The 22,159-nt window shown below is 36.4% G+C and overlaps 1 protein-coding gene across 25 annotated transcripts in view; it reads left to right on the top strand.

The window, feature by feature from the left end:
• Nucleotides 1-22,159, top strand: part of TNS3 (tensin 3) — a 229,485-nt gene that overhangs the window by 124,225 nt on the left and 83,101 nt on the right. For all 25 annotated transcript variants that reach the window (XR_004357506.1, XM_032690225.1, XM_032690219.1 and 22 more), the window contains 7 exons: nt 2,071-2,154; nt 5,396-5,508; nt 7,165-7,225; nt 7,395-7,467; nt 11,530-11,659; nt 12,633-12,698; nt 15,345-15,449. Coding sequence is in view for 24 of the 25 variants with exons in the window: in XM_032690225.1 (XP_032546116.1) it covers nt 2,071-2,154; nt 5,396-5,508; nt 7,165-7,225; nt 7,395-7,467; nt 11,530-11,659; nt 12,633-12,698; nt 15,345-15,449 (632 nt within the window). In the remaining variant the exon portion in view is untranslated. The remainder of the gene's footprint in view (nt 1-2,070; nt 2,155-5,395; nt 5,509-7,164; nt 7,226-7,394; nt 7,468-11,529; nt 11,660-12,632; nt 12,699-15,344; nt 15,450-22,159) is intronic.

The following is a 22,159-nucleotide window of genomic DNA, read 5'->3' as shown; positions in this document are numbered from 1 at the left end:
AATGAGAATCTCAGATAACAATCTGTGCTCACTAGGGTAAGCCCAGTCAAGAGGTCATTATAGACCAAGAAGCTAGGTGCATTGTATACACCAGTATGTGCTGAAAAAAGTACTTGAACAACTACTTGAATATTTTCAAGTAGTAATTGCAACAGTGATTGCCCCAATTTCATAATATTTTGTTGAGAAACATTGTGAATGACAAAATCAGTCAAGTAAGAGTAGTACGGTACTGTGGTGTGATCTCAGTGTTGCAATATTATGTCATCCTTAAAGGTGGTACCTCGCAGAAAATTACTATGGTTGCAGCTGTTGAGGGTGCCAGCTTCTGTGTCAGAAATGGTACTCAGAAGACTTTGATGTTCATGCCAAATAAAATTCCTGATTTGTCAGCATGTACATATCTCCTACTTCTGTCCAGGGCAGTGTTAATTTTTGCAGTAGCTAGGAGAGGACAGGGGTAAGGGAGTCTCTTCAGGGGAGAAGGGTTCCTTCTGGTCAAAGTGTGGTGGAGGGAGTGGTGCGATGGCACCAGTTCTGATCTGGAGGGAATGGTTGGATAATGCTGGTTCCAGGCTGGAGGGACCAGCTGGGTAAGGCCGGTTCCAAGGGTAACATGTTGGAGGGGGTGATTGGGTATTGTCTCTTGCTGGGTTTCTGAAATGAGCAATAATATTTCTTTTCTGGTACCCTCTCATAAGTATTGTTGCTGCTACTGTTCATTTTTTGGCAGCATGCCAAAAAATCTAGGCATAGTGAATTTAGGCTTAACACCTTTCCTGTGAAGACAGGCTGAGAGGGTTAGGGCTGGTGTTGTTCAGCCTGAAGAAGAGGAGGCTCCAGGGAGACCTTCTGGCTGCCTTCCAGTGCCTAAAGGGGCCCTACAAGAAGAGTGAAGTAGGACTTTTGACAAGAGTATGCAGTGATAGGACAAGGGGGAATGGCTGTAGACTGAAGGAGGGTAGATTTAGTTTAGATATAAAGAAGGAATTTTTTACTGTGAGGGTGGTGAGGCACTGGAACAGGCAGTCCAGAGAAGTTGTGGATACCCCATCCCTGGAAGTGTTCAAGGCCAGGCTGGATGGGGCTTTGAGGAACGTGGTCTAGTGAAAGGTATCCCTGCCCATGGCAGGAGGGTTGGAACTACATGATCTTTATGGTTGCTTTGAAGCCAAACCATTCCATGATTCTATGAAAAAGCCTTTAATGATGTGAATCTATTTTGGTTATGTCTTATAATATCTGATTTGTCTCATTTAAGAAGGAATAATGTGCCATCAAATTTAATGAAGTCAAACAGAGCTCTTCATAATTGTTGGTAAACTCTGTTTTAACACGCAAACGCAGTCTTTGGCCCGTTAGGAATGGGTTACCTAAATTCTGAATGGTAGTTTGGATGAAGATATATGATGGATTGGGTGAGAAAAAGTTTTTAGGTCAAGTACACACTATGTAATCTTTAACATTCATAAAGAGAAGGTTTGACTTTACAGCCTGTCAAGACAATTGGCAACTTCTAAATAATTTTTGGAAAAGGCATAAAACACTTATTTTAAATAGTCTCTTCCTTGGTGGCTCAGGGCACAGCAAACAAAGACTGAATGAATTGTTGACTGCTTAAATGATCCGCTAGCTGGGTACTGTAGTTCTTTTTGAAAAAGAGAATAAATTTTTATTTTGTAGAGAAAAGTCCCCAGTGGCACTGGGAGGAAATTATGGCAAGTATCCTTCTTTGGGAGCTTCAGCTGCTTGGCTTTGCCCAAGTTCGTTACATTATGACTTTAACATACTCATGTTGCATGTATGCAATCCAGTTAATTGAATAAGAGGGTAGGTGCTTTGCCTCAGGAAGGAAACTGCCTTAACGTGTCGAATGAGAAGGTGTCAGTGGAAAAAATGTTGTTCACAATGTCCAAAGTGCTGAAGTTGCTAGTTAGGTGCTTCTTTTTTTCCTTGCTTCCCTCCTTTTTGTCTTTCAAATATTTTTGCATATTTCAAGCAGTAACCTGAAGAATTTCCAAGAAAACACCAAAGCAAAATAACATGATGTCTGTGTCTCTCTTTTGACAGTGCTGATCAGGCTCTAGACAGATTTGCTATGAAGAAATTCTTTGATGATAAAGTTTCAGCTTTAATGCAGCCATCCCAAAGAAGGTATTCAATTTGCTTCTGATTCATACCAATAAGAAATGTCATCATTATCTTCTGCTCCCATCCCTTACTCCCTCCCGTGCTACGTGAAGACTATTTCCACAAGATCCTCTGATGCTTCCTGAACTCTTAGCACTTTATCTTATGTTAATATTCCTTGATTGATGAGATCTCTCCTTCAGATCCTGCATGTAGACCAAGACAGATAAGACCTTTTGTACCACACTGTTATCTGAGTTCTTAACTGCATTGTTTGTTAATAAAGAGATGTCACAATCTGTTTCTTGATTCTTCCAAGATAATAATAAACTCATTGTGACGTAAATGATGTGTACGGAATGTGTGCTGATTAGTGTGCAATAAGGATCTTAGTAATACTTGTTTAGAGGATCTATAGATTATGCATTTGCCCCATCTCCATGCTAGTAAATGTTTGTCAAAGCAGGCATTATTCATTATGTATGTCTGGATGTGTTACCTTTTCAGTCTGTCTAAATAAAGTTGAGTTAGGACTCAAAGTAATAAAACATTTTGGAAAGGGAATAGATCTGGAGTTTGCTATTTACCTTGTTTTGATGAGAGGTAATGAAGGATTCAGTACCAGAAGAGTGATATCCATCAGAGTAATTGTGATATAGGTGAATCTTCTTTTAGAAATATAAAATATCAACTGGATTTGATTTGGTAATTACTGTTCATTTATTTTTGTATTAATCCACATGTAGGCAGTAGGTTTTTTAGAAGTTGTTTAAAGTATAAGCCTTTGCTAGTAATTAAAGCAGAAAAATCAGTAGTAACAACTAGAGTAAGGCATTTAGTTTTGTTATCTCTAAATAAGAAAAATTTTTCTGTTAGTTTTTTAACCTATTTGTTGGCATGCACAGCTATTTTTAACTTGAAAAATAGTCACACAACATTCCATTAGACTTGAAATAAACTTTTCATAACTAGAAGTTTAGTGGCCTTTTTTGGTTTTAGTTTTGTGTTTACATATATGTGTATTGCATTTTAATAATAAGAATTTGAGAATGCTGCCTACCACAAAGAGAAGTGTGAACCATAGCAGCAAAAGGGAACAGATGTTGTTAATCTTCCCATCAAGAAGCCTCACGCAGCAGGCATATTTCAGGGAGAGCCAGGAACCGTCACAGCAGCCTGTGAATTGTGCATCAGGGTAGTTTTTTCAATCATGTTGACAGGAAGCTTCAGTAGCCACTAACTTAAGTGATCTGTATGTGAGTCCTAAAGCTAGAGATTAAATAGATGTAAGTAGTTGCATTTCCTACCCTCTTCAAGGACACTTGCTTAATTAATTCTTCTGGGGGGGCAAGGGAGAGGGTCTCAGAGATACTCAGTTCACCTCTTGACTGATGTGATTTATATCTTTGCTCAGCAGTACTGAACTTGAGCTGCTCTTACTATCTTCCAGACACATACACTTACAGACACTTTATTTTGGAGAGTTATTTCCCATGAGAACAGAGGAGGTTCTCCAAACCATTGGTCAGAACCATTCTCCTCCTGAATATTGCCTCTCCTACCTTTGCCTGGCCTGCCAGTGGCTACTAATCCTATTGCAGGGAAAACCAATTCTAATATTTTTGGATAATTTTATAACCCTTTTTTTTGTTCCTGTTCTGATCAGTGAGTGGCCCGAATCACCTTTTTAATATGCTTTTTCTCTGAAACCATTCCTGGGTAATTAATTAGTGATGTCCTTGTTAAAATCCAGTTGACATATAAATGGATATAGCTTAGGTGGATCTCCACATGATAAAATATGAAAATACATCCATTAATTGTATTTTGAAAACTTTTCACCAGTAAGTTTTGTTCAGATAAATTGTGGCCATTAAGTGCATCAGTCCTAAAAATATCACTCAGCTTTTCCCCACTGCTGTAACAGTGACAAGAAAAATAACTATAGACTACATCTCCTATTCTAAATCCATTCTGACAATACTTAAAATGGACACTTACTCTCAGATAAGCAGTTGAAGATTTGCCTGAAGAACACATGCAGATACATACCCTTCATATGAAAAAAATTTCTCATAAACTTTCAGGATAGATCTTTGAACTCTCTTCTCAAAAGTAAGCCGACTGCCTATAGGCCTCTTAAATGCAGTGCTTTGAGAAAGGCTTTCAAAAATTCAGTCAAATTTTTGGAATAATTAAAAGCAGGTAGTGGTAGAGAGCAAACGTTCAGACAAAACATTTTGCTGCACTGTTTTTTTGTTTAAGTGTGACAGTTTGTAGATTTGTGCTTTTGATGTACCAAGTACTTTCAGAATACCTTTCTGAAGGTGGAAACCAAAAAGAAAAGTTGCCTTTACTTAACATTTCAAAATAAATTGAGCTTTGCTAGCTCTCTATAAAATGAAACCTATTTGAAACAACCACAACCCCCATTCTGGTGTAGTAAAGCTGTTGTTGTTGGGTAGAATATCTTTAGTTGTGCAGTATGAGTTCAGTTAATGAGATCTGTGGATAAAGGGGGAAAAACAGGTGATTTTTCTTTCTTTTATACATTCCTGAGAATAATGTTAAATGATGATCATCTCATAGGCATGGAAGAAAAAGGGACTCAAATCCAGTAGAAAAATTAGAGACCGATTTCCCTTGGTTATTTAAGGAAATAAGAGGAATTTGTTTAATGTACACTTCAGTGATATTCACTTGCATGTATTTGCTCATGAGCTTGTGACTAAACCAGGTGTTAAATAGCAGAAATAAAATGATTTTCACATTGCTATGGTAATTTTTTCTGTTTTGTGCTGAATGAGATAACTTCTCATTCTGAAGATGTCATTGGACTACATTGCTGATAATGCTAAGATTCCTGACAGGGCACTTCTTGCTTTTATTTTAATGAAGTGAACTTCACTGTAAATGGAGTAGGACCCATATCATACTGCTGTGAAAGCTATTTAAGACCTGCACTTGCAACTAGGAATGTATACCAAAACAATTGACTTTACTGTATCTTCTAGTTGTTTTCTTACTTAGAGTAGTGATGTAAATAACTAAAATGAAGATATCAACAACAGAAATGCAACAGCCATGCTTTTAATAAAGTGGTAAAGTGTCTTTTAATGCTGTTTTGTGAGGATTATTATTCTGGAGTTATGTGCCATGTCACAATGCTATTCATTATTCATGATCTAGAAATATCAATGTGTAAATAATGTATTTCCCTGATATTACTACTTTTATTTAATTCAGATAAATTTTGTATTTTTAGATATGTGCAATTCTTAAGTGGCCTTCTATCTGGATCTGTGAAAATGAATGCAACCCCTCTTTTCCTGCACTATGTTATTCTTCGTGGCATCCCAACCATAGATGCTGGGGGAGGTAAATTACCTAACTTTTCCTATTCAGGTATAGGATTAAAGTCTTGTTTAATTTTGGAGCTTTCGAGAAAGCCTGCATGAATCTCAAAGTAGAGTATCTTCTTGATATCCATCCAAATATTTCCAACAATGAAACCAGAAGAGAAACATCCTAAGAGTAAAAATTGGAGCAGGTCAAATGAATTTCATGTTCTCTCTTAAATGAAGAGTTGATGCTATTCATGTCTGCCTAGTTTTTGAACAGCTGTGAGCCCTGTTACTGCAAAAGATCTGAGAACCTTGTCAGGTTTCACAATCATTTCCTCTTTGTTTAGGAAATAATTGTAAATATAATTTCTTTTCTGTTTTGAGATTGAATTTTCTGTGGAAAAGCTGTTTGGCTGTGGTGTGCTTACAGAATTACAGAGTCACAGAATCATTTAGGTTCAAAAAGGCCTCCAAGATCATTGAGTCCAATCTTCGACCAATCATTACCTTGTCAACTAGACCATGGCACTAAGTGCCACATCCAGTTTCTTGAACACCTCCAGAGATGGTGATTCTGCCACCTCCTTGGACAGTCTGTTCCAATGCTTAACAACCCTTTCCATGAAGAGATTCTTCCTGATGTCCAACCTGAACCTTCCCTGGTGCAACTTGAGGCTGTGTGCTCTTGTCCTGTCGCTAGTTGCCTGGGAGAAGAGGCTGACCTTGCTACAACCACCTTTCAGGTAGTTGTAGAGAGTGAGAAGGTCTCCCCTTCTTTTCTCCAGGCTAAACACCTGCAGCTCCCTCAGCCGCTCCTCGTATGGCTTCCTTTCTAGACCCTTCACCAGCTTCATTGCCCTTTTCTGGACACACTCCAGCGACCCAGTATCTTTCTTGAAGTGAGGGGCCCAAAACTGAACATAATACTTGAGGTGTGGCCTCACCAATACTTCTAAGGTGGCTTGCTATACTAAGTGGCTTTAAAAGTAAAATGATAAGATACTGTGCTAGAGCACAGTAAAAGAATCCAACTCTAGTAGTTGGACTTGATGACCTTAAAGGTTTTTTCCAACCCTAACGATTTATGATTCTATAGCAGTTCTATGAATCTGTATTTTTATTATCTGAGAGTTAAATAACACTGGTCTTTTAAAATATTATCAGCATGAATTTACAAATATTCATTGTCAATGTTGTTCAGTCTGGTTTTATTTCTAAAATAACTGTTTCAATAAAGTCAGGGTATTGTTTGTTCAAGTAAGAAATTTAAGGGCCTTATTAGTTTTGAAATGAAACTGTAGATCAAATATTTTGTTTAATTTTGAAAACGCTTTTTATTTTTTGGGGAGGTGGTTGGTTTTGTTTTGGCCATTGTCTTACTTCCGTAATAATTTTATTTTCTTGCAGAATTTGTTTCTGTCCTTACCAGAATCCTTTAAAATCCTAATATCCATAATTCAAAACTAGTCTGGAGATCAGGAAAAAGTAAATTTGTCATAAAATACAATACTTTTTTGGGGGAAAATGAATCTATCAAAGCAAATTTTGCTTTGAAGGATATTTTTACAGTCAACATTGCACCACTTGTGTGCCGCTTTGCTCAGTCTGGATGTGCATGAAGCTTCCTAGTTGTAATTGTTTTCCTGTATCTAAATATTACTAAACAGTCTTTCTGTTGACTTCTTTTCAGCTTGTCGGCCTTTTCTGAAGTTATACCAGGCTATGCAACCAGTTTATACATCTGGAATATAGTAAGTTGTAAACATTTCCCATTACGTTTGAATTTAGGTTTTAATTTTCATAATTGCAGAATTACAAAGTCTTTTTTTGTTGTTGTTGGTTTTTTGTTGTTGTTGGTTTTTTTTGTTTTTATCTCTTTAAACCATGTATTTTATTCTTCTTTTCTCTCCTGTTGAGTAGTATAGGGTCAGAAAATCAAAACCAAATCTGCATTGCTATAGACCCTGCCCAGCTTTTGAAGGGAGATATTATGGTAAGCTAATTGTATGGAATGAAAATCTATTAATGTGCCATTTAGTTTACAGTCTCTGACCTGTTTTGTGTTCTTGTAAAAAAAATTATTTGAGGAAATGCTTGGAGATACTACAAAATACATTATTAAGTTAATTCAGTCATCATCTTTGAGTTTCATGGGAATCAAAATTCTTCTAAAACTCAAAACTAGAAGGTTTTTTAGGAGCCAAAACAATTGCTCTCAGCATTCCCATTTCATAGCATCACCAAGTCCAGTAAGGCCTGTATTGCTATTTTCTTCTTAAATACTTTGGGGAGTATTTGTAGCTTGGCATTAAAATTTGTTTGTCCTATAATTTGGCAGACAGTGTGCAAAATTGTAAAACTGTATGTTGTAAAGAAAATACCTAAGTAATTTTAAATTGTTTTGGGACTCAGAAAGGTGTGATACCCAACAAAAGCTTTCTGATTCTACAAGCACATGCAATATTTAGAAGGCAGTTTATATGTCCTGATACAGTGTATTGCAGCACTATAATTTTAAATCTCTCTGCTTTCTTTTTTGATTGTCATATACAGTTAAGCCCAGAGAAAGCAAAGAAAAATAGCTGCTGTGCCTTTCAAGTTGTTAAACTAAAACACGTGGATTGAATGGTGGGGGGAAGCATTGTCAGAGAGTATTCCTGGTCTATTGCTAGTAGCTTTCATAATGTTTTTTTATGTTATTGACTACTTTTGAGAAATGCTGGACCTAAATATAAGTGGGTCTGTCCTGGTTCCAGCCAGGACATGGTTAATTTTTGCAGTAGCCTGAAGGGGCATGGCTAGGACAGGGTGGTTGTTCTATACCACCTCACCTCATTTTCTGGGGAGGGGGGAAGGGCTCCCTGCTGTGTTGGGTACTGTGGCAGAGGGTGGGTGGGTGAGCAATCCTGTGAATCGTTAGGGATTTTTTTCTTGTCATTAGTATTGTTGCTGACACTGTTTGTTTTACTGTCCCATTGCTGTTTTCAGTAAATTGTTTTTATCTCAACCTGTGATCTTTGTCTTTTGTGCCTCCAGTTCTTCTCTCCAGCCTGCCCCAGGGGGAGGGGGAGGGATCGAGCCATGTGTGGTTTGCAGTGTTTCAGTGGGAACACTAAAGTGGAGAGTACCATTCCTAAACCACCATAGGGTCCTTAGCATCAGATTCTTTTTTTCATCTTCCCTCCCCCATTCAGTTTGAAATAGTGTTCTTTCTTTCTTTCACTGAAAAATGGAGAAACAATTTTTAAATATACTTTTATAAATTGGCTTACTGTGGAGGTTTTGGACAGTTTCAAATTCAAACGTATTGGTGGACTGTTGGTGCCTAAGGAAGTGGAATATATAACAACAAAAATCAGTCTGAGATCCATTCAGTATCTCTCAAATGAGTTTCTTAGAATGAAAAAAGGATACATAGCTTTTCAGTAATGCTTGCATAATTTTAAAAGAGATCATCTTCATTTATCACATGCTATTATTTGAGCTAATTCTGAGGAAGTAACTGTCTTGTTCAGCATAGTAATATTTCCTAAACAAAGGCTTCACTTAAGTTTTGAATATTTTTTTATTATGTCTAAGCAAAAGCATCAGTGGTATCAGACAAAAATAATAATCTCTAGGATGCTTCACCTCCAGTTCCAAAAGGTTTAACTACTTGAAGTGCATGGTTTAAAAAAAAGAAAAAAGGAAAAAAAATATCCTTGCTTTAGAGAATTTAATACAATGTGAACAGCATTTGGTGAAACAGCACAGCTGTTGAAAAGCTGCACTGACATCTGTAAATGCATATAGGTATTTTCCAGCATATTACAGTGGCTTGCATTAATTCTGGATTATGCATCAGAAGGTAGTGGAGTCAGAATTCAAAGTTACACTTAGACTTTATTGAAAGTTTACAATATGTACTGATCACTAAAAGATATTTTCAGTATCTGTGTATAGATGTACAATATTACTGATTGTAAGAGAGGACATATTTTCATAAACCAGTAAGTTAATTTTAAGCTATACTAAGTTAATTTTAATCTTTAATTAAGTTTAATTTTAAATTAATCTGTGTTAAAATTATCCAAGGCTGTTACTTTGAATTAGAAACTAGAAAGAAGGAGGAACTCCTTCTCTCATTCAGCATTTTTATGAACACAATTATGCAAAAGACAGTACATTTTCTGTAAATCCAGCAACTGTGCGAAGCCAACTCTTGACAAGCTGAAGTATAAAATGTATTGTTCAGGTATTTAGTTTTCTGTATCTTCAACAACTCTCATATGTGATCCACATGTAAAAATAGTATGATTGTTTGAACAGCTAAAGAAGTTAATGTTGTAATTTAAAAATTAAATTGTGGCGGAATGTATATAACTTTAAAGAAACTCTTTTCAAACTTGTTTTTGCTCACATCGTATGATTAAATGGAATTATCACAGTTACTTCCCCACCGATTCTACATTTTGGAGCAGGTTAGTTCTCATGCCTCTCATTGGGGCTCTCTTAATTCCATTTTTGTCTATTTTTCACTTCTGGGCAAACTGTCAGTTTTCATCCTTTATGATGATGTTTTGCTTTTACATAGAGTTGCTCCGCGTAGTGGAGAATGAGCATTTAGTTATTCTTGAATCAAGCAGTCAAACTTAGTTGTACCTTCCATTTTGGTAATTTAAGTAGTGAAGTGATGGTGGGAGTTGTGTTGGACTAAAAGGAAATAGATTCCTTCAATAGGCAGGGATCACAATGTTCACAATGTACACAAAGTTTCTTTTGGTGCATGTAAAGCACTGTCTAAAATAAGAAGCAAGTACTGTTTTATCTGGTATTGGCAATATGCTGTAGGGGGATTCTCTTTAAAAAAAACCCAAAAAAACAAACAACCTCGTCACTTTCAGATAAAATAATGATTACTTGCATAGAGAATCTCCCAGCCCTTACAAAGGATTAGAAATATGTAATTTGTGTAGAGAATACCATAAACCATCTCTGGTACATGGGCTGAAATATTTCAGTAGTTGTCCTATGTGCCATGTATATCCTGATTAACTTCAGGAATTTAAGACATCATGAGGTTACTATATGAAGGTCAGAGAACAAGGGCTTGTGTTAGAGTTTTCAAATCCTGTAGTGAGAAGAATTTCATAACTATGTTTTAATCCCAACTTCCAGAAGTGTCCCTCTTAAACTCCTACATCTTTCTTCTATTGCTTCATTTTGAATAACCACTCTTTAGTTGTTTGGTATTTTCTATCTAGGACACTTTTCTTAGTCTACCTTTAATAAAAGTGATTTTTGTTGTCTTTTAATACATTTCATTAATATCTGCTTTATCATAAAGACCTGATATCATCAGGATAATATAATAAAATTTTCAGCCCTGTGACTATGATTACCAAAACTTTTATGTATTGTTCTTAGAATACACTGAGTGGTTTTGTATTACAGTTGACTGAGAGAATTAGTTGGTAAAATATCCATAGATTTAGTCTTAGGGAAGATGGTGTTAGAGAACATTGTTTTTACTTCTACCTGCTGAAATTCATAGTAGATATTTTTATAGAGTTTTGTGTCCTACGCAAGATATCAAAACTGCTACCAACTTCCTGCAGTAACATAAAATATTGCCATCACTAGAGTAGATTTTTTTAAAAGTCCTAAAATAGATGTAATCAGCTTTCAGGCTTGCTTTGAAAAACTCCTCATACTCTTCAGTTATTTTGAAATGGGTGTACTGAAATTCATTAATTTGGTACTGCGAAGAAGTCTGGATACAGGTCAGCATTTCAGTATTGTACTGCCAGGTATTGTGATTCTGAAACATAACCTACTGATCAGTGACTGATAGTGATGAAAACAGCAATTATTATTTCTTATACATCTAGAAATATCCTGCCTTGGGCCTCTGTAATTTTAAAAGATTGAATAATGTATACCCTTCTCGGTTCAACATCAGAGGTGTCTACAGTAAATTGCATTGTGGCTGCTTTAATTAGCAACTAATGCATACACACTTATTTGTTCCAATTTGTAAGAAAATACATCCTGACATGTTTCTTTTTATTTCTAGATGAAGTGTTATCACAAAAAATACCGTTCAGCTACTCGTGATGTGATTTTTCGCCTTCAGTTTCACACTGGAGCTATTCAAGGACATAACCTGGTGTTTGGCAAAGAAGACTTGGACAATGCCAACAAAGGTACTTGTCTTCTGTGGTTGTTTGGATGTGTTTGTGGATGGGGATGCAGGTGTGTGCCTGTGCATGCAATGATCATCTTCAGCACACATTTTCAAAAGGATTATTGGCTGTTTTTTTTTCCCTTCCTTATTTTTAGAGAGACTGCTTTGTGTTAGTTAACTTATAGTTAACTTATAGCACGTAACACAGATAAACACAAGAAAACACAGGTAAAGAAAGAAAAGCTCTTCAAGTGAGTCAACTTGTCAAAATACTCAGATTCTCCTACATAGTCCTTATCACCTTCTCTTAAATTTATAAAAACAATAGACCTTTGTTTAAATGGTGACACTGCTAGTCACCATTGAAGGAAATAAGATGATGAAAAAAGTCTCTTGCTGTGTTTGTGACAGTCTGCTTGAGTATGGAGATCTTATAATATGCTTCAGAATATCCAAAAATGGATATAAAGTTTTCAGACACACTTGAAAATTTTCCAAAATTATAACTTCAGTTTTATAAAAATAAAACATAAAAATGTTTATATGCAGGACTGTAACTCTCTCACACTATGTTACTAGCAAGCTAAAATCAAGCATATTGTCCCACATTCAACATATGGCTACACAGAAGTTTTGTGATCAAGTATTGCAGTTTAGCCAATATAGGAAACAATTTTAATTTTCATGGATGTGTTCTTAAAAGCAAAACTCAACCATGTCTGTCTAGAGAGAGGGTTAGGAACTGTACATCTTTTCGGCTTTTGACTGTTCTTGAAAGTAAACAAAACTCCAGCTGGCACTTATGTGATCTTTTCTGGAGAACATGTGGCACAAAGAATGTGATTTTTAAAAGCAAATCACTAAACTGCAAGTGAGAAGGGAAGAGTGATAAGGGTATGTGTATAGATAGCTATAGAGAATCCTGATTTCTGAGTGCTCTGAAGCTGCCCTCCTGGGAGACAGCCTGTTGAAATCCTATCCTTTGTTTTCAGATGACCGTTTCCCGGATTACAGCAAAGTGGAATTAGTGTTTTCAGGAACTCCAGAAAAAATTCAAGGTGAGTATACAGAACTAAAAGTATGCTTAGTTTGAAAATAAATAATACTGAAATACGTACTTAAAAAAAAATTCCAAATCTCTTGTAGGAAATCTGAAATTTGATTTTGTCATTAAAATATGCAATATAGTTACTCGTTTAAATTTGAAAAATTTAATGAAGACTCTGCATTTACATCAGCCTAGGAATGATCAGATTTTGTTTTAAAGCTATACCAGAACAGTTGCTGACAACTAATAGAAAACATTAGTGTATCTGTATAAAACATGGATAGTATAGGTAGCTTGGCCCAGCATAAGTGACAGGAGTGGCCTATCCCCTAACCCTTTTTGGATGTTGTCACAACTGATTATGTTTGAAGTACTGAAGTTTGAACTGTCTTCAGTTTAGCATAAAGAGATACAGTTATAGTTTTCTTGGAAATGCTTCTCCTTTGAAGTTGGCTTGTAGGATATATTCTGTATGGTTCCAGAATTCTATTATAATATGTCTGAGATTATTTGATAATTATGACCTGCAGTAAGAACTTAAGATCATGCTTTATATTGCAATTTAATTCTGTTAATGAATGTGTTCTTAGTCATTTTATGGTGTCCCAAAAAGTATGGATTCTGCCTGAGATTGAATGAAAACCAAGTACTCTTAACTGTATGTCTCATACATATTCCCATTCAGTGTCCTGTGAATTGCATGTTTTCCTTTTTTTCCCCCCACCCTAGTTTAATAATTTAGAAACTTATGGATTCTGTCCAACTGAACACAAAAATCTCAGCCTGTTGGAAAGCTATGTAAGAAAAACAGTTTTATGAATAAATTTGTCTAGCTTGTTCTAAGCATTTCTGGATAGTAAATGCTTGAAGAGAGGCCAGCTGGCATATTAAATAAAGGACAGAAATTTTTTCAAGTTTCCCTTCCTTAGATGGCAGATGAGAGGTGTGGTCTTTTTAGTAGGCTTCAAGTTGTTGGAAAGTAACGTTCTAAGTAATTGATATTTGTGTTCAGTTAGTGTCTAAGGGATTAACTGGTTAGGAAGAAGAGCTCACCTTGAAATATTTATTTACAATTTCTGCAAAATGACTTTTCCACATCTGGAAATATTACAGAATTACAGAATAACTACAGGGTATCTCTAGTCTATCCTCCTGCTGAAAGCAGGTTCATTTGTGAGATTGGGCCAGGTTGCTCAGAGCTTTGTCCAGTCAAATCATGACAACCTTCAAGGACGGAGACATCACAGCCTGAATGGGTGGGCTATTCCAATGTCCAACTGTCCTAACAGTGGATTTATTTTTCCTTATATTGACTCTAAACTTATCTAGATTCAAATTTTACCTGTTCCATATTGTCTTTCTGCCTTGCTCCCATCTGGCTCTGTCTCCTCTATGGCCTTTCAGGGGCTGCTGTCAGGTCCCTGTCAAGACCATCTCATTTTCAGACTGAAGAAACCCTGATCCCTCAGTTTTTCCTCACAGGGAGAGTATTTCAGTCCTGACCACCCTGGTCATGCTCCCCTGAACTTGCTACACTTTATTCATATATTTCTTTTATTCTGTAGCTTGTAACTGGACATGGTATTCTAGAACATAACTGACTGTGATACAGTTTTAAAGAAAGAATGAGGTTGCCAAGAATGTAAGGCCCCTAAATATTTAGTAATAAATTTCATCAGTCTGCTTTGTGACAAATGTAATCACAGAAACATTCTACAGACGGCTTTTTCCAGCTTGTATGTAAAAGTATAGGACTGTAACATTCTTGTCCTTCTAATTTTAACTATGTTTTAAAAGTCACAGCATGTGCATAACATTGTTGCTTTAGAACAATTTACGGTAGGACTTGCTTCTGCAGACACAGTCGAAGAGTTGATAACTGAGAATTTCTTTGTTCCCTTATCTAGATAGAGGTGAAAAGACAGAAAGCCTGTTTGATTTGCATCAGTATCAAAGCCAAGTTCAAGGTCATGAGTTCTTGATGCCTGTGTTTTGCTTTTGAATCACTGTGACCACACCTAAATTCCTCACATTTAAAACCTGAATATTACTTTATGCTTTGTTAAGGGCACAAAAATATGGGTTACTGCTGAAAATTCCAGATAGGTTTTGCAGAACACACTTTAAAGCAGCAAAACACGTTGAAGGCAAGCTGCCCAGTCTCAGGTTCTGAAGAACTGGCACCTTGGGGGAACTGAAAAGGACGTAGAGTCACAGTTTTCAGCTCTCCCTATTCATCTTTAATGATAAGTTGCCTGGTATCAAAATAATAACCTGTAAAAAAAAGTCTAATTTTATAATTCCTTTAGTACCATCTTTTTATAGATACTTGTGGTTTCCTTCTCTGTTTTCGTTGTGTATGGCTGGGTGGGTCATCTGTGTTAGTTATGTTTAGGAGTTGATCCAAATTATCAGACTACATCATAGTCAAGAAGCTCAAGATAAAATTCGCTGCTTGAACCATAAATTAAGCTTTTTTTAAACTGTTTTATTTAATCTTTCTTCCCCTATTGCTGCTTCTTACATTTCAGAATATGATATTGCCATTTGGGGAGCAAACTTATGTCAGAAGGCCACATACATACATCTGTGTGTGTATATCATTACAAATGTGACTATGATAATTTTTGGTCTCAAACATATATTTATTTTTCAGGATGTGAACACTATCAGAATGATCATGGAATAATAGTTGATTACAATACCTCAGACCCACTAATACGCTGGGATTCCTATGAAAATATGAGCCCTGATGGAGAAGGTGAGTATTTAGTCACATGAGACCAAAGCAAAACTTTTTGCAACTGTTGCAGAGTGTTTGGAACGAGAAGGGAGATCTCATTTGCTTGAAGCTAATGCCAGTTTACTGATGCGTTAAGTAGCTGTCTAATCTCCCCTATTTAGCATTAGTGGCTCTAATTTAGGAAAGAAAGCAGTTCTAGTTAAGAGAGATTCTTGTCAATGCATGGAATTGGACTGAGAAACAACTCATTGATACAAGTTACTTTATTACTTGTAAATTTGCCTAAAGACTCTTTTTTTTGTTCTAAAGCTTGTAGTGGGAATCTTAACAGAATTTTAAGAACAACAAAATAATATGGTGAGTTTTTAGCTTTTGCTTTCTATGTTATCTGGAGTATTGCAGAAGGTGCACTAGACTGTTATGGATAAACAAACAACAAAGGATGTGGCTATTTGCATATCGCCCTTTGTAAATTTACCTATTTCCAAATTGCCCTTTTATTTCTTAGATTTTTTTTTTCTGTCATCTGCTGACGAATGTAGAAGATGAAAAGCTCCAGTAGCTGCCTTCAGATTCTGACTTCAGTGTGGATGATTTTCAGATGTTTTGCATGAATGAATGCTGTGCTTTTAATGGATATAGTTTTCATGTAAGGACTCAGAATGTCACACCTGTGTCTGCACACCTCAGCACACGTGCAAGCCTTACATTGTTGCAAGTAAAAACATGAGACAAGGTACTGATTGGATGCCAAAGTTCTTGTTTTTACAACTCTCCTGTTCTGAAATGAGAGACAGACAAAGCTAGGATACTTAATTAGCTGATCTCTAGGCTCAGTTTCAGTCGGTTTTTATAATCTGAATTCAGCATTGACCATCTAATTACCATATCAGTGAGGGTTTTAGGGGCGGAGTCATACTTGAAGCTTGACTTTTTTTCACTGCCTCACTCTCGTACAGGAGCATTTCCTAATGCACAGCAGACTCTAACTGTGGAAAACTAGGGGAATATCGAGAGTGTAAAGAGAAGAGTCATTTGGTGTTGTTACATGGGGCAGGTAGAGCACTCCGTAAGGGAGTCATCAGAGCTTTTATAGTTGGATAAGACTGTGTAGTGTAGAAGGACTAACATCAGAGTGTGAATCTTGACTGGATGTCTTAATTTCTACCCAGGATGTTTCCATATAATTTGTGATTCCTTTACCTCCCTCCATCTGCCATCCTTTTCCCTTTCCTTTGTATATACCTAGCCTTCACCAAGCATTGCATTGATATAAAATATTTTTTAATTGCTGAGATTGATTGGCTAGATGGATTTGACTTTCCCATTCTCATCCATTACATTGTAGGTAACTACTACAGAGAATTGAAAGTAGAGGTAAATGTGCAGGCAGCACTCTGTTGGAAGATACACAGCTGTATGCTGCTCATGTCTTCTAGAAGAGTTGATCAGAGACCGTTCACAAGTACTATTAGCTTGTTTGCCTGTTGTTCAGAAGTCATATGTGCCACTTAAAGGCTTTTATGTCTAATTTGTGTGCATGATACATTTCTAATTACCTGAGCTAGAACAGAAATATAATGTTTTAGCATAGATACTGAGTTCATTGTGCATCTGCAAAGAAATCACTCAAGTTGAGCTAGAAAATATACCATAAGAATATGAGATGTATCCAATCTCTTCTCAAGTAACCGTTTAGGAAGCAGGCTGTTACCCTCTGATATTCAGCAATGGAATTGCAGGCAGAGCAATTCCATTTGGCTCTGCATAAGCTGGGCAGAAGAACATGAAGGGCTAAAGCACATAGGGGACAAGTATATTTTTCTCTTAAGGATGAGGTCAGTTCTTAGCACAAATTTAAGCTTAGTCTGATGCTTGAGGTAAATATAGTGCAGTTAAGTCATCCTCTGTGTAAGATTTCTAAACACTGGGGCAGACTTCTCTTTATGGTTTGTGCAGATGTTCAGTAGCTCACTTGTACATTAAAAAGGTGTATTGAGTCCTAGTTTTCACTGCAGGTGAGAGACCACTAAGAGGAGAGGCTGACTTCACATTCAGAAAGTGATCTAAGTCAAAAGCCCTCGAATCTGAAGCCTTTAGCTACAATCCTGAAGGCTGAGAGAGAATCTTTTCTGTATTTCAGAAAAGATTAAGGTGCAAGATGTGGTGCATTTGAAAGTGCATAACAGCGGTGGTATGCTTAAGGATCAGGGAAGTCTCATACAGAATACCTGTTTCAGATCTACTTCACATTAAGTTAAACTCCTAGCTTTATGTAGAAACTGGTCTTCAAGATTTTACTTGGACCTGTTTTCCCACAGGAATTTCAGTAGGAATAGTATGAGATGTTACTGTGACAGATGATTCCTATATTACAGTTATACACCTTTTTGTGAATTTAAAAAATGTAGGCCTATGAAATTTCTTAACAAGGAAGGCTACAAAGGAGCCTTGTGAAGTGAACAGAATTTGCTTTGCAGGTATATTGTGTGTGGAATAGCTATTTCCAAGCTGATGTATTTAAATAAAAAATTTAGAAGTGAACAAGAAAGCAGTATGTGTCTTTTGCAATCATACAACTATTTGGCCTTATTACCAAAAGAAAAAAAGACAGAAGGACATGATAAAAGAAAAATGTTCCCAAGGTCTCTTGGTTTGCTGGCATGATACAGTATTACAGACAGAAGCAGTTGCCTTTAAATGATCTTGAACATTCTGTTAATAAGGTGGTGTACATGTGTTGAATATAGCCAGGCTATGGATAGTTTGCTGTCTGAATTTAGTTCCTTATCCTTCATTCTTAACATTCTTAAGGAATTTTGACAATTGGAAAGCATTAAATTATTTGTGCTTCTTCTCATAAATACTGTTTCACCTTGGGAAGTGGTCCTCCATAATAGACTGAAAATTATATTAAGTTTCTAATTCTCGATTTGTATCAGATTTCCTCCTCCTTGACAGAGAATACCGTGATACTGATGTAAAAGTATGCAGTCACATGTAGGATTTGTAATCACAAGAATTGGGTCTTCCAACTGCCATGTAGAAGTCTAACATAACTGCTATTTGTTTTTCCTGTGGTTTTGAAGTCAGGAAGGATTTTGTGGTATGAAGGAACAGGAATTGCTTTTGATCTTGCTGAGTACTCTTACTTTATTCTTTAAAGCATCACTTACCATACAGTAGATGTGTATGGATTTACAAAAGGTCACTCATTTGCTACAAAATAGCAAGATGACCACAAAGATATAATACCTGTAGCCACACGTGTAGTGTCTTCTAATACCAAAATCTCCATTACCAAATGACAGATAATTTTGAAAAAAAGCTTCCCAGAGGGATGAGGTAAATGGTAAAGGTTTTTCTCTTTTGTTGAGGGTTCTTTTTAGTTCTCACTGATAATTTTCAGCATTATTGGTATAGTGCATAGGAGATATTGTTGTTAAACACTTACCTCCTGATGAAAGTGCAAGTCTTCTTTTGGAAGGTGGAAACCATCAGTTTGTGCGGAGCCCACAGGTGGAACCACTAAGTCCCTCTGTGCTCTTTTGTCTTCCAGCTCTACAATCTGTGGAAAGAAAAGCACATGTGCACTGTTAGAAATTGCTTAAAATGACAAGAGAATTACTTATAAGTAATTTATAAGGCAGGAACTTAAGATACTTAAGTATCTTTCTCAACAAAACCTTGCTATTTATTTCCTAGCAAACTATGTTTGCTTGCTTAGTAGTGTTTGATAATTAGAAAAGAAACAGCTTTGGCAACAAAAAGATGTTTATAATTAAGCCAAATAGGGTAGGCTGAGTGAATCCAAATATATCTCAAGAATGTTGCTTTACAAATTCTCTAGCCTTCTGTAACTGTAATCAGCAACAATCAGTCAAAAATTGTCAATTATTTATAAACTGGTTTGTTCCTGCTCTTTTTCTTTTCATAAAGAATAGTATCTGAGAAGTGTCTCCGTGTAGGCAATAGCTAACATTCTGGTATGCAGCCATGTCATGTGATGAGATGGGATGTTTGACTTTTATTGAAATTTTCTTCTCCTCTTCAGCCAAAGTAAATAGCTATTCAGTGGGGAGGTGCCCTCACATGTAGTTAAACTCTTGTTTTTCCCAGAGGGCCCCTTCAGTATTGCAAAACTCAAGAGCTGAGGCAAAACTGCTTGGCTTTGGTACCTTGACAGGAATGCAGATGACTACCTAAGAAAACAGCAGCTTTTATGCCATTTCTGGTGAGTGAAGCTGAAGGATAAATTGGTGCTGAATAAATGGTAATTCCAGCTTGTAGTCACCAGTTGGCTGCAATATTCTTTGAGACAAAGAGATTTGATAGAAGGTAAGGATGAAAAAGTGGCCTCCAGCAATTTCCCTCTGTCTGTCAGAGAAAATAGACACCCCTATAGAAGACAGAAACATTTACACTGTAAAATGCTGCCAGCTTGAAACAGTATCTGAAATGCCTTGGAGTGTCTGTCTTTAATTGATTTTTCTCTGAGGAAACTTAAGTCTTTTGTTTCTTGAAGCTCTGTATGTTCCTTTTTTTAAAACATATATAATGTAAAACTGGTTAGTCCACTTAATCATGAAGGTGACAATGAGCTGAAGAAAAAATAATATAAAATGGTATCTTTTGTATGTTAACAGTATTGAATGCAAACATAAGGTTTCATTTCTAAGTGTGCAGTAATAGTCAATTCTCTTTCTTTTCTTCCATTAATACAGCATTAATTGTAAAAGAACTGTGGCTTAAATTTTTTGTTAGCTCAATATGTTAGGGAGTAAATATAAGTTCACACAGGTGTTTTCAACATTGTGCTTGATAAGCTGAGATTGCTCTGGACTATATTTGCTCTGGACTCTCATTTCCGTGTTTTGGGGATTTGGGATTTTTGGTTGTGTTTGGTGTGGGTTTTTTGTTGTGTGTTTTGGGTTTGGGGTTTTTTTGGTCTGTTTTTTTTTGTTACTTTGGTTGGGGTTTTTTTGTTTGTTGGTTTGGTTTGTGTTGTGTTTTTTGCTTTTTTTTTTCCTTTATTTTGTTACCAAAAAGAAATTTATTATAATATTTTGGATAGGTCAGATAAGAGCCAACCGTTAAGTGCAGCCAGGGGCCAGACTTTCAAGGGATTTACTGTTTTAAAGTGACTTTTTTGGCTCTTTTAAAAGAATATCTCTTTTACTGAGTACTTCTTTGAAAGTCTGGAGTATTTGCTTAAGTGCTAAGCTGAGTTCCAGAACTTGGCCTGTCCAGTTATATTGAAAGCTATTTTTTACCTTTTACCTAAACCTGTAACTGTACTGATAAGGCAGTGTCTGAAGTGAGGAATTATGTGCATTTTACTTAGGGCCCTGGGACACTGATTTTGCTAGGTACCATTTTTCGGTGCTGCTGAGTTTAAACTTATCTCAAATAAAAACAGAATCCTTCCAACAATCCCTCTAGCTAAGAGCCAGAGAGGAATAGTTATAACTAACCTAAATAATGAAAGTCTTATGTTTGAAGACAAGAACAGAAGCAGGGTCTCATAGGCATTTACCCTAGGCACCTGTTTTTTTCCATATGCCTCTAACTACCTGTACTTCCAGTTTTGGGTACCCTTGCCTCCACACCCCCTAGGATCACTGTCTTTAACAGTGCACAGGTTTATTTGAAGCACAAGTTGCACCTGTCAATTACTTTCAAAGCTACTGCAGAACCAACTATTTGCTTTTTAAAAGAAGCATTTTAATGTCTTCCAGTTTATTTCTGTCCTGTGTCAGTAATAAGCACTGTTGTTATCCCAAGGATTTATTCACTAGCCCTTTGCCAAAAGCTTTTGTTACACTTTTAGACCCAAAGACCAGAGGGTGAAATTTGAGTGGTTTAATAGATGTTTAAGGTAGTTTATGGTACATTCAAATATCTTTTGCTGTTGTATTTTTGTAAGACTATGCAAAAGACTTCTCTCTTCTGCAGAGGAAGATTCAGACAGTAGAAACTAGGAGGAAGGCAACAAATGCTAGCACAGTCTAGCATTATCTTAGGGATCGTGTAATGCTGCTTTTTCAACCAAGTCTATCTTTGCCCAGGTTATATGCATTTTTGAGCAGGCCTGCATTTACCTTTTAGCATGTGCTTGTTTCTTAGTCATGTCGACTACAATCCACGGTTGTTAATATTGTTAATTTAAACACTAATGTCCAAATCAATATCTCTCTCCTTCTGTGTACAGATACAACAGTAGAAGCCTCTTTGCCCAATCTTATAACCTGCTTAATGGACCAGGTTGAATAAAAAGTTCTGAAAGGCAAACCTCTGCCACAGTTGCTTTCCTCTCTGCACCCGCTTCCTTAACAATTCTTTCTTGTGAAGGCAATAGGGCACCCCACCTGGTTAGCTTCATTAGGCAAGGAAAAATAACTTTCATGATGGTGTAGGTATTGGGTATATTTTTTTTATTGGATATATTTTAACACCTGACTTGCTTGGAAATAAAGCATTGGAGATTAAAAGTGTTAACTGGAAGAAACAAACCAAAATGCAAATTGGGATTTGGTGCTTGTTTGTTCTGTGACTTTCCTAAGACCAGAAAGAGAAGCATTTAAGTCCTGTCTCTGTGTCTGCACCAAAGCATGCATACACTGAACTACCTTGCGCAATATGAGTGTTGAGTCCAGTAACCAAAGAAAATGTGAAGGGCATAATCAGTCATGGCACCATTTGCACATGATGTTAGAGGTCATAAAATC

Source organism: Chiroxiphia lanceolata, chromosome 1 (assembly GCF_009829145.1).
Source record: "Chiroxiphia lanceolata isolate bChiLan1 chromosome 1, bChiLan1.pri, whole genome shotgun sequence".
Taxonomy (NCBI): domain Eukaryota; kingdom Metazoa; phylum Chordata; class Aves; order Passeriformes; family Pipridae; genus Chiroxiphia; species Chiroxiphia lanceolata.
The sequence above is the reverse complement of the archived record's forward strand: the minus strand, read 5'-3'. Positions and strand labels throughout refer to the sequence as shown.